This window comes from Fundulus heteroclitus, unplaced genomic scaffold (genome assembly GCF_011125445.2).
Source record: "Fundulus heteroclitus isolate FHET01 unplaced genomic scaffold, MU-UCD_Fhet_4.1 scaffold_47, whole genome shotgun sequence".
NCBI lineage: Eukaryota > Metazoa > Chordata > Actinopteri > Cyprinodontiformes > Fundulidae > Fundulus > Fundulus heteroclitus.
Window position 1 is genome coordinate 1,655,977 of NW_023396890.1, and position 12,222 is coordinate 1,668,198.

General features: G+C 44.2%; 2 protein-coding genes across 2 annotated transcripts; both read left to right on the forward strand.

The window, feature by feature from the left end:
* Positions 1 to 360: 360 nt before the first annotated feature.
* rsl1d1 (ribosomal L1 domain containing 1) lies at positions 361 to 8,541 on the forward strand. Its single transcript, XM_012866541.3, has 9 exons — positions 361 to 506; positions 687 to 826; positions 1,758 to 1,896; positions 4,648 to 4,796; positions 4,894 to 4,995; positions 6,275 to 6,368; positions 7,892 to 8,002; positions 8,086 to 8,226; positions 8,309 to 8,541. The coding sequence occupies exons 1-9, from the start codon at positions 429 to 431 to the stop codon at positions 8,438 to 8,440; spliced, it is 1,086 nt and encodes a 361-aa protein (XP_012721995.2). The 5' UTR covers positions 361 to 428; the 3' UTR covers positions 8,441 to 8,541.
* Positions 8,542 to 11,701: 3,160 nt separating this feature from the next.
* LOC118560717 (phosphoinositide-interacting protein-like) lies at positions 11,702 to 12,206 on the forward strand. The gene has a single exon (XM_036132038.1). The coding sequence runs from the start codon at positions 11,777 to 11,779 to the stop codon at positions 12,062 to 12,064; it is 288 nt and encodes a 95-aa protein (XP_035987931.1). The 5' UTR covers positions 11,702 to 11,776; the 3' UTR covers positions 12,065 to 12,206.
* Positions 12,207 to 12,222: the final 16 nt, after the last annotated feature.

The following is a 12,222-nucleotide window of genomic DNA, read 5'->3' on the forward strand; positions in this document are numbered from 1 at the left end:
GGCTGCCAATCTATATGTTTTTTACAAGTGTGTATATATAAGATCCATCTATATCTTTCTATCTGAATACTTAAAACATATACACAAGGAACATAGACGTTCACTACTTTCTGTCAAATACAATATGGCGGTGACGTTGACGTGCAAACCTTTCTACACTCATACGTATCTATGAAAACTCATCCATCGACCCACTAGTAAATTATCTATCCATTCATCCGTTCATTTAGCCTCCTTTCCGGTCTATAAATGTATTTTTATTATTTAAACTTTAAAATCGGCTCATAAAGACACGTTTACGCGTCCTCCTAACTACCAGGAACATCCTTACACGCCGCTGTGGAAAACTTGGGACTTTGTCTTCCGTCTCTTACTAATAAAGTTCCCAGACTTTGTATTTCGTGACGTAGACCTGGCTGAACTGGTCGATGCGCATGCGCGCCCTCGGCACACGTGAAGCAGACAGCATGGCGGACAGACAAGAAGTAACGTTGGACCGGGCCCAGGTAAAAGTTTTCCTCTAATTTATTTGTGTTCCTATCGGCAGCGAATGTGGAGGTTCGGTTCGGTTCGGTTAGTTTCCGAACCTCCACTCAGCTGGTGGGATAGCTGCAGGGTTAGCCTGCTGTTAGCCCGGCTAGCATGAAGCTAACCTGTTTTTTAACTGAAGCTGTCGCGTCTTCCAGGTGAAGAAGGCCGTCCAGGCCCTCCAGGCTTTCCTAAAAACCAAGTCCACCGGAGAGTCTCTGTTCCTGGAAGACACCCAGCCCATCAACCTGCTCTTCACCCTGTGGAAGATCCCCAGAGAGGCGCAGACCATCCGCATGTGAGTCCGAGGGTCCGGTCCGGTCCGGCGGGTCTGCTTCTCATGGAATCTGGATGAGCTTTGATAACAGACAGGATAGAAAATGCTCTAAGAACCCAACCAGACATCCAGTCCAGCGTCATTGCAGACAAATGAACCCATCAGCCGGGTCAGGGAGGAAGTTCTGGTCCAGTTTACAGCAGGTTCCGAAGCTCTGAACACCTCCCAGAGTTCTGATCAGTCCCCGTTCTGGTCTCTCCAGGTCCAGATTCACCCAAAGCACCTCCTGCATGTTAAAGTGTGTTAAAATGGGTCAGCTGGTGGTTTTTCCATCATGGTGACGTAACACCACGGAGAAAAAGCGATTAAACTTTAAAACATTTCACAAAGAGGCGTTTATTAAATGTGTAAATCAGAGGGAAAAGCACAGATGTTTACATTAACGGTTACGTTTTAAACTTCTGAGGCTCACGTTCAGAGGAATGATAAAAAATATCTCAACGTATTTTATCAAAAAATCTAGAATATATATATAAAACAGAAACGAGGATAATATGTTAGTTAAGGTAAATAAAAGGTAAATAGATTGTATTTAACTGATGTGTCCTATTATCTCCACTGTTTGGGTCCGTTTCTTAAAACCCAAATGAAGCAGTTAGTTTGTGGTTTTAATGTGAATAAATTGGAGGGAATATATTTTTCGAGCTTTTCTTGTAAAGTTTTGTAACAGAACCTAATTTAAAGGCGTCTAACAGTCAGGAAGCGGGTTTATTGTCCCACGGATCAGAGGCAGAAATTGGAGTTACCGGTTGAAACGGTGTACAAAAGTTTAACGTTTTAAATGAGAGCGGGTCGCAGGCGGTTCAGACGTTGAAGCCATGTTTACCGTCTCCTCTGAAGCTGCAGTTTCTTTTGTCTTGGCTGTGACCTTCCCTCTTGGTTCTGTTCCCAGTCCTCTGCCTCATGGCCAGCGGCCCGACACCGAGGAGGTCTGCCTCTTCACCAGAGACGAGCCCAAAATGAGTCCGGACCAGACCCAGAGGTTCTACAAGAAGCTGCTGGAGGAGCGGGGCGTCAAAAGCATCTCAGAGGTACTCAGCAGAGGTGGACCCGACGGTGCTGGCGACGCATAGCCAGGGCTTCACTAAATGGAGGCATTAAAATGCATTAAATTTGATAAAAATTCTTTGTTCTTATCAAGGAAATAGTTTAGTCAAATTATGTTCAGTGGCGTAAACATGCAGAACCGCTTCGGTAATTGTTCCGGTTGGTCATAAAGGCCGATGTCTGGAAAGCAGCGCGGCAGCATGAGGTTCACATCTTCACCAGTTGGTGGCAGTAGTGCTGCCTGATGCTGTTTATTAAAGGCAGAAGAAGAAGAAGCGTGGAGCATAGATATCATAAACGTAGACGCCTGGTTGGGCGGGTTTTGGCAATGCTGCGGATGCGTTAGAGCGTCCGCCATGTTGGATGTGGCAAATCTGAAGTTAGTCTGAGACACTTAAACAGTATCAGAGGGACTTTAATCTCAGAATATACTTTATACTCGTAATTGTTTTGTTTTTGTAACATTACGAGTTTATTTTTGTATCCCTTTGGCTTCATTCTCCTGACTTTATTCTCGTAAAGGATAAAAATAATTAAAATAATCTAACCTGGCCCTATTACTCCAGGACTGAAATACTTCTGCAAACTGACTATTTTGTAAATGTTCCCCCTTAATTCTTATGACGTTTTTCTCATATTATGAATTTTGTCTTTTTTTTTTTTCACTCATATTAATAATTTTATCTCTTTAATACTCCCCCAAAACGTTTGTTCCTAATCTGTGTCTATACCAGAACGGTTTGAGGAATCTTCTCTGATCCACGTTCACTACAACAGAACTTAACTTCTTTCTGCCACACATAACATGGCGGTGACGTTGGCGTACGAACCCGCGCCCAACGAGGCGTCTATGTTTATGATGTCTATGGCGTGGAGGGGCAGCGGATACGGAAATGCAAATTATAACAGAAGTGCCCGGTAAACGAGGAATTTGGGACACGGCTGCAACCAGCAGATTGTTGAGATGGAGACGGGTTCTGCGTGTTTTTAGAAGTGTGGCGTCCTGGACGTCAAACACGTTAAAGTCTCACATGCAGCCAATCACAGACTAGCTTCCAGGTAAGGCAGCAGCTAACGATGTGGAGCTGCTCTTCTGTAACCAGCAGCGAATTTAAACATGTCAGAATCAGAAGCCAGCCACACGTTAGGAATGGACAACGTACAAAAAAAAAAGCATCTCGATAAAACAGAAATCATGTTGATCGACATCGATAATTATCAACTAATTCAAAATATACATTTTAAGTGCAGCCCTGGTCGTTTTATGCCGTTTAGCAGCATATTTAAAATATAGACACAAACACTGAAATAAAACTCAACCCTTTATTCAACCAACTTTTTACCAAACCTGCAAGTTTTTAAATAAAAAAAAACTTGTGCTCTGAACTCTTTGAAGGGGGCGGAGCTTGGTTCCTGGTTCTGCGTTGTGATTGGTTGGGAGGATTAACGACTGTAATATTAACCTACATGGCTGGAATGCAAAAGGAAGGAAATCTTTTATTCTATTGAACTTTTTATTGACCCTTTTTGTCTATAATCGATATAAATGGTTATTGAATTATCGTGCAGCCCTGCCATGCGTTAATACTTTACTAAACACATGATTCTTGTTGACGTCGTACAATATTCTGTAACGGATTTTGTAGCCGAAGTTTCTGCGTCCGTTATGTTTTGGGCTAAATATTTTCAGCTTCCATTTCATTTGCATAATCGTCTTAAAACACTTTTACATTAAGAGTTTCCAGCGTTTGTCTTTACATTTATAGCTAAACTATCGTGGGTACTTGTAGCGGTGTGCAAAATAATCGTCATGACGATGCATCGCGATTCTAATATTCGCGATCCAATGCATCGATTCTTGACGCCAAGTATCGATTATTAATTTAAAAAATGAATAAATAAAATTGCATGAATGGTTGGCGAACATCAGCCAAAAACAAGTGGAATACAACTTCCAGTCGCTGCGGATGTGTTGACGCCCGCTGCCTTGTGTCACGAGCATTTCCGGCCGCGGGATACTGCTTTGAGTCATTCATAAACAAAACATGGAATTTCATCATAATGAAATACTGTGGGAACACAACAAACTTAAAGGCACACATGCTGAGGCGCCATCCAGAAAAACAAAAGCCGCGAGCGCCCCAAGCATTGATTAAACAAATGACATTTGATTGCAAGCTATCCCCAACATCTACACGCGCAAACATTTTAATGTTTTCATTTCATTGGTTTAAAGGACCACTGAGGCCATGTAAACGGCACTGATTATCCTTATTTTGTTAATTTAAGTTTTATAAATCCTAAGCACTTTTTGTCGATGTGTCCACTCCAGTAATATTTGTGTCCAGTAACAGTAATATTTATTTTCATGGCAATACCTCCAAAAGTCGTTTCAATAAATACAGCTATGTATGAATTCAGTTGCTTTCAGTTATGTATCAATTGAAGACACTATCCAGATCATACACAGCCTGTCAGCCACTGGTAATGGCTGTATTTTTTTCTAACAGTGTTCAGTGAAAATATCACAATGCATTGCGATGCATCGCAATAATTCAAGTATCGTGATGCATCGTGATAGAATCGCATCGTGGCATATGAATCGTGATTCGAATCAAATCGTGACTTCTTTGGCAATACCCACCACTAGGTACTTGCTGAGGACATTAGAAATGTTAAATATGACGTTAAAATAGATTTACTGAGTTCTGCTAACTGCTTATTTCCCTCTGCAGATTATTCCGTTTAGAACCCTGAAGACAGAATACAAGCCGTACGAAGCCAAGCGGCGGCTGCTGGGAAACTTCGACATGTTCCTCTCTGATCAGCGCGTCCGCCGCCTGCTGCCCTCCCACCTCGGCAAACACTTCTACGAGAGGAAAAAGTAGGCCTCCCCGCCTGTTAGAAGTGATATTCACATGTTTTCTCCTCCTTTCTGTGTGAAGCTGTGGATTAACGGCACGTTTGCGTGTGTTTGGCAGGACTCCGCTGTCCGTCAACCTGCAGAGCAAACATCTGGCCAGAGACATCCAGAGGATGGTCCAGGGAACCAGCCTGACGGTCACCAACAAAGGCTGCTGCTGGTCAGAGTCCTGCTTTACCTTAAACCCACAGCGAGCTGCACCAAAGTACAGCCCAGTCGATTGTCTGTTTGGCCAGGGTCATGCTGGTGCCAGAGAGACTCAACGTGAATCCAGATGGTTCTCCTCTCCTCGTGGAGGCCGTCTCTACACCTTTGATACAGCGTCTACCCAGAGGAACATCTAAAGAACTTTTCCCCCCACAGTCTGACTTTAAACCGGGCTTAACCCGAGTTAACCTTTTAACTTTGGGTTAACGGAGTAGATTCTGTCTGCTAAACGTCACAATGAGAGAATTTTTAGCTTTTTATTCCATCCATCTCCTCAGTTTTTGGTGGAATCAGCTTTGAGCTACAGGACCGGGTCAGATGTTCTGGGTTCTGACCCATTCCCCCTGACAGAACCGCTGTAACTGGATTAGACAGGTAGACCTCCACTTAATGGACTTTATTGTCCTTCATCCAGTCCAGAATTGATCGGCTGGTCTGCTGAGAAGACCCGTTTATGTCCGTCTGTTCTGTGAAGTGGACCCGTCCCTCCATCCACAGCATGATGCTTCCACCACCGTGCCTCACAGTTCAGACCCGGTTCCCCCTTTATCCACCAAATGTAACGTTGGGCCTAATTTCCAAACACTTTAGTCTCATCAGACCAGAACTCTAAGAACCTAAATTATGAGTCCATTTACGAACATATAATCAGGATTCTTCTGTGGCTTCTTCCTCTCTGAGCGGCCTTTCAGCCCATGTTGGTCCAGGACTCGTTTCTCTGTGGAGAACGATGCTCTGACCAGCTTCAGCATCTTCTCAGGGTCTTTAGCTTTGGTTCTGGGGTTGAGTCACACATTCTGGACCTAAACCTGTCCGTCTCTTGGACACAGAACCTTCTCCATGCTGGTTATACCTGCAGATTGTTGATCAGATGAACCCGGCTGGTCTGCGGTTCTCCTGAAATCTTCAGAATTTTCTGAGGCTGAATAAATCCACTGGTGTTGAGAACGGGCCAATCAGAAGCTTCCAGGCTCATGATGTCATCGTCTGGAGTTTCCCTAATTCTGTGGGAAATGTCAATGTTTGCAGGAAGTAATAAAGTGATATTTTGTCTCGTAGCTGAAATAATTAAAGTGATCAGAACTAAAACACGAGTTTTCTGTTCTAACGTCAGACGGTGGGAATAAAGTTCACATGTTTATTTGTGGTGTAAATATTTGGATCAGTTTCCACCGTGCGTGTCTGTCATCAGCCTCCCCCCCCAGTGACTCATATCCCATGTTGCATTGCAGCATGGCGCGCATCGGCCACGCCGGCATGACTGCAGACGAGGTGACGGCAAACATCGAGGCGGCGGTCCAGACGGTGGTGGCCAAGCTGCGAGCGGTGAGTTCCTGATCCCGATCCACGGTTTGGACCGGAGCTCCAGACGGCTTTCTCAGATTTATTAGATTAGGTTCTACCTGCAGCCGCCGATTAAAGCTGCTCTTCCCTAACTTTAGTTAATTAATTAGGGATCTTTTACTCATGCAGGTCCTGATCTAAACGTTTCCCCCCTGATGCAGAGGTCCAGTAGTCTGCCGGCAAATCAGAGCCGACAACACAGGAACCGTGTCAGCTCTCTAGTGTCTGCAGGTCGGCCAGAAGTTCTGCTGCAATACGAGTTAAATCAGCTAGAAAAGCTACTTTAATGCCGACTTAATCTGCTCATGTTTTTCTTATGAGCGGCCGTCGCTAATGCTAAGCTAATGCTAGCGCCATGTTTCGAAACGACTTGATAATTCGTCTCGTAACGGATTCCAGTCCAGAAGCCGAGAGGATTTCCAGAGCCAGATTTACAGAATAAATTGTGTTTGACGCGGCAGAAAATCAGAACATATTCAAGTTCCTTCTGAGACTTAGATCCAGGTGTGGTAGAGGAGCCGTTGATGATACCTGCAGCAGAAACGTCTCACCTGTCCCCTGCAGGATAAATCAGAATAAACCGGCATCACGGGGGAATATTTGTAGAAACAAAGACCAGAATATGAGGCTATGAGACCCAGTCTGGGAACTACATTTTCTCCAGCACATGTTTGGGGTAGTTGGGGACATTTTCCTTCCTAAAATATCAGATCATCTTTTATTTGAGTTCTCCGTGTGTCTAAAGTTTTTTACTAACTGGATTGTTCTTATAAACTGAGAGCAACTGGTTTTGGTTTCCGTCTCTTTAAATCTAAAGGAGGCACCTCACGCTCCACTCCACGCCATTCGGCCATTTTTGTAGTCCGCTAGGGGACGATGTGTGAACAACAACTGACTGAGCCACCTGTAGCTTCAGCTTGGACTACAAAACAGCTCTGGGAAATAAAAATGGCGGATTTGCGAGAGTGGTCAGCTGAAAGTTCACGGCTTTGTTCAGCATCTGCAGCGAATACCGACGCAACGATTGGAAGACGTAACAATGAACAGCTGAATATCTGAGCCAATCAGATGAACAGCAGAATATCTGAGCCAATCAGATGAACAGCTGAATATCTGAGCCAATCAGAATCCAGATATCTTTGCAGCCCCTGGCAAGTCCAAGGACACAGAATGGATGTTATGAGGACAAAAAAAGTGGACTTTGCAGGAATTGTCCCCTTTAAACGGATTTATTAAACTTGTCTAAATACACCAAACCTTCAGAATAAAAATACAAACTTTTGGCTCTACAATAATATACTCTGCTACTTGATTTAATTTAAAATAAACCACTTAGAAAGTTCTAGTTGTTTTAAAACATTATTTTAGACTCTACTACTGTAATTTTTTGTTTGAAGGCAGAATTTATAAAAAATAAATAAATTTGGTCAAATTTGGGTCTGTTTTTCTTATTTATTCTCATTTTATTGACCGTTTTGTTTGCTGTCTGACTCGACGGATCGCAGAAGGGGCCCATGATGAAGGTGATCCACGTAAAGAGTCAGACGTCCGTGGCCCTGCCCATCTACACGTCAGACCTGAGCCATATCAGCGTGCTGGCAGCGTCTAAAAACAGGGTGAGCTCTGCAACGACGGCGTTACTGATGATGATGATGATGATGAGGAGGAGCTACGCTGATCATAGGTCTCTGTTTCTCAGGACGCTTCGAGGAAAAAGGGGAAGAAGAACCAGACAGAAGAGGAGAAACCAAAACCGACCGTGGAGACAAACGAGGAAGAGGAGGAAGACATCCCTCAGCTGGTTCCCATAGAAACGCCCAGCAAAAAGCCCAAACTGGAGGTCAGTGCTTGGCGCCGCAGGGCCGGCAGTTTTCTCGCTGCTCGGGTTGCGGACCCTGACTCTGAGCGGTTCTGTCGTGCAGAAGCCGTCCAGGAAGAACCGGATCCAGAAAGCGGTGAAACCGGCTGCAGCGAAGAAAAACCCGAAGGCTCAGAGCAGAGCGGGCAGGAAGACGGAGCTGAAAGGCCGGAGGAGAGGCCTGAAGGGGAAATGATGATGCTGCTGCTGGGATCCAGTCGCTCCTCCGGATCATCTTTGTTTTCTGTTTTTGATGAATGAACAATAGAACCGCGGTATTAAACCTATAACCTGAAATGTTTGTGTGAGATCGTCTCTGAAGACGGTGTGTCTGCGGCAGCGTCGGCATGGTGGCTTTTCTCTGAGCCGCTCTTCGGTTCTCAGCGCCGCTCGTTCCCATGATGCCGCAGGAAAACGGCTTTCTGCTGCAAAGCCGACATTTTAGTCTCGTTAAGAATTTCACTCTGAATTATTAACACACCTAAAATCAGTGGCAGTTGTCATAAAGTTTTGTTTTACTGCAAATAGTTTCCACCTTCATGTAATGTAGAGCTGCGTACAGCGCCACCTAGTGGTGAACCAGAGGAAGCTCCGACTGCAGAGCTGCTCAGGAACATCCTGCTGCCTTATTATGAGATCCTTACATGTCTGATGTTGTTACTGTGGAATAAAAAGCTGCAGCAACCAAACCATTAAGGTGGAGGTGATGTTTTAGTTGGAGGTCTGATCACCAGCAGCAGCTGTTCCAGATGTGCAGCTAACTAATTAGCCTGTAAGCTAGTTTCTATTATCAGCAGAAGGTTTCTTCATCTTCATGGCTGTTCCTTCTTATTTATGACAATAAAACTTTGTAGAAGTAATAAGAAAAGAGACACGTGGGCAGAAGTCCTCAGTAAACAGAACAGCCTCAGCCCTTTTAGAGACGTACAGCAGCACAAAGCAGCAGGTTGAAGGCTGGAGGACATCGTTGAATAAAAGGTTCCAATATGTGAATAATGAGGGTTTCAGGAAAGGTTTTAAAGTCCTGATTATTGCTATCACGACATAAATATGTATCCCGAAACATGTCTACCTGAGTGGACACAAGAAAAGCTGTTTTAAAATAATTAAAAGTTTCATGTTTGAAGATGATTAATAATTTAGGTTAGATTAGATTAACTTTATTGTCCCAATGTAAATTTGATTTGGGTTACAGACTCTGCCTGCTAAATGTAGTCCAAACTGTCACACCGCATTCACACATAAAAACACTGCTATAGAAATTCCATTATAAGACAATAAATAAATACATAAAGAAGCATGTTACATTACATTCACAATAAAACAATAAAAAAAATTAAATGTATAAAAACCCTTCTTTTAAAAATCTGTTATAAGAGATAATGAATAAATAAAAGCATGTCAGTTTAGTTTAAATGTTGAACATCGTTGCATATTCCACAATTTACTGCTTTATGCTGTTTATTGCTCTAATGGAAAGCAGAACAAATGAGTTCTTATAGCGGTTCAATCTACAGGCAGGGAAGAAACTGATAATCTGAATAAATAATGTGAGTGGGCTCTGAGATGATTTTCCTGCATGAAGGTTAGAATTCATGCAGGAAAGGCTTAATATGATTGGATAAGCGGTGTGACGTCTCTTAATCGAGATAAAGTTATCTTGAGTCTAACTATTTAAGAATAATTTTAAGAAATCCGTTTGAGAAAGTTTTTGATTATTGAACAAAGTAATTTAAAGAGTTGTGATTTGTAATAGTTAATTGACCTAAAGAGATTCATGTCAGATGATGAAACTCAGTTTGTGGGTAAAATACGTCCCCGCTTGTCACAGGAAAGCTTTTCTGTAGGTTACAAGTCAGAATATTTACTTATTCTCTTGTGAAATAATTTCTAACTGAACCAAACTGGGACTCCAGATGTTGACGTCACAGCGAGAAACGATCAAACAGGAGTTTGACTCATTTATGACTCGCCTTCCTGCCGCAGGTCATCCACCATGACAGAAACATGAATAAACAAGGAGGAGGCGTTTCTGCTCCGTCATCAACCTGATCACAGCAAAACAGTTTTTTATAGAAACTAAACATCACAAACTCCTGAGACCAGAAAACCCGTCAGAATTAACCGATAGGTCAAAGGCAACTTTAACGTCCCTGATGGGGAATTAATGTGCAGCTTCTGCACTCATCAAAAAACACGTTTTAGGAGAAAGTAAACTGATATAAATTAGTGTTTGCACCAAAATGTCTGGTTTTATTTTATTAAACAGCAGCAGGTGTAAAAAAAAGTCTCTAGGTCTGCATTGCAGGGCTTTAAACCTTGTTTGTACCTGTAATACTTTATCAGCTGGTTCTGCTGTTCTTTATATCTCTCTCTGCAGGTGTAGAAGCAGACTCAGAGGATGTTATATCGCTCTCTACCTTTCCTCTCCTCTTTCTCCTTTTCTTTTAAACATTTTCTCTGTTTCTCTCCTTTTTTCCTCTTCTACCTGTTTCGCTGTCCATTGAACATGAAAAGCTTCTTTCATTTATAAATCAGGTGGAGCTCTATGATGAAAGCAGTAAGGCTCCACTGGTGAAAGTAAAATCTGTGGCATTAAGACAACAACTTTTAATGCTACACTATCAGACAGGAGACACAAAAAAAAAAAAAGAAAATCTCCAAACATAACACGACCGAGGTGGCCTTCATCAGAACCTAACTGGACCAGAGTTCTCCCTGGCATCCCATCAGCCACTTCAACTGGGTTATCAACAAATTACCATATAAAGTGAAACATTAAACTAGATTTAATTGAACTTTTTATTAAAAAAAGAGTAATTATTTCACATAAAACATCAAAAACTTCATTTTTCCTTAACAAGTGCAGCCGTTGTTGACCCAGAACCCCCAAACCATCAGAATCGTCCGGCTGTCCAGTGGCTGCACCAATCATCTCAATCTACTGACTGTAAACTGGGGGGCAGTCGGCAGCAAAAAGGTCCTTGGTTCAAATCCTGCAAGCAGGTTTTCTCCTGCTTGCAGTCCAAAACCAACCTGGCTTCTCTAAACTGACCTGAATGAGTTTGTCCTGTGATGGACTGGGTCGGCCCAGATGATGGAGCACCACCTGTATCAGCCTGTGTATCGTGTTACAAGCTGCTCATAGGCAGGTGAACGCGGCCCTCAGCGGTACACCTGTGGGCCGTATCAGGTGACACGCCTATTGTCCGGCATGGAACAGCCTGAGCCCCTCAGCTGCCATCTGCGCATAATAAAGCCCAGCGGGTCCAGGCAGGAGACAGCAGCAGGACGTTGAGACGAGGCCGGACCTCATCAGGGATGACGTCGCTGTGTTGAATGTTTAAAACCAGACGATGACAACGTGAGGGAGTGCTGATGATGCCACCGACGAGTGGGCCGGTTCTGTCCACCCACCTGCTGCAGTTACAGGGTTCTGGTGATGCACCGTGCGCTCTGCAGATAGTTGGTAGGAGCGCTGGGAGGAACCGCCACTATCATCCAGTATTTTTTAGTTTTTCTTTAGGAGGCCATGGAGGAAGCTTCAGCTGAAGGCCTGTGCTCAGAAGCAGCAGCAGCAGCGTCTCCAGGCTGGGCCTTCCTCCACAAGCCCATCATCACCCTGGTGATGGGGTCCCTGATGTCTGCAGCGGGCGTCCTCCTCTTCTGGCTCCGCCGGGCCGGGGTGACCGACGTGTCCTGCTCGGCGGCCTCGGCCTGCTTGTCCACGGGGCTGATGTTCGTGGCGGTGGGGCTGGTCTGGATCCCCGTCCTGAAGGAGAAGCGCAGGCGGCAGCGACTCGGCGTGGGACTGGAGTAGGAGGCGAAGCCAGCGGTGAAGTTTCTACGGTGCCTTCAGGTCCAGGAGAGGAGCAGCAGAGGCACGCCGCTTGTCCTGGTCTGGTGGGAACGTCTGGAGCCGGGGGGCTGATCCGGGTTTTCATAACCATTCCAGGATCCCCACATCATGACGCTGCC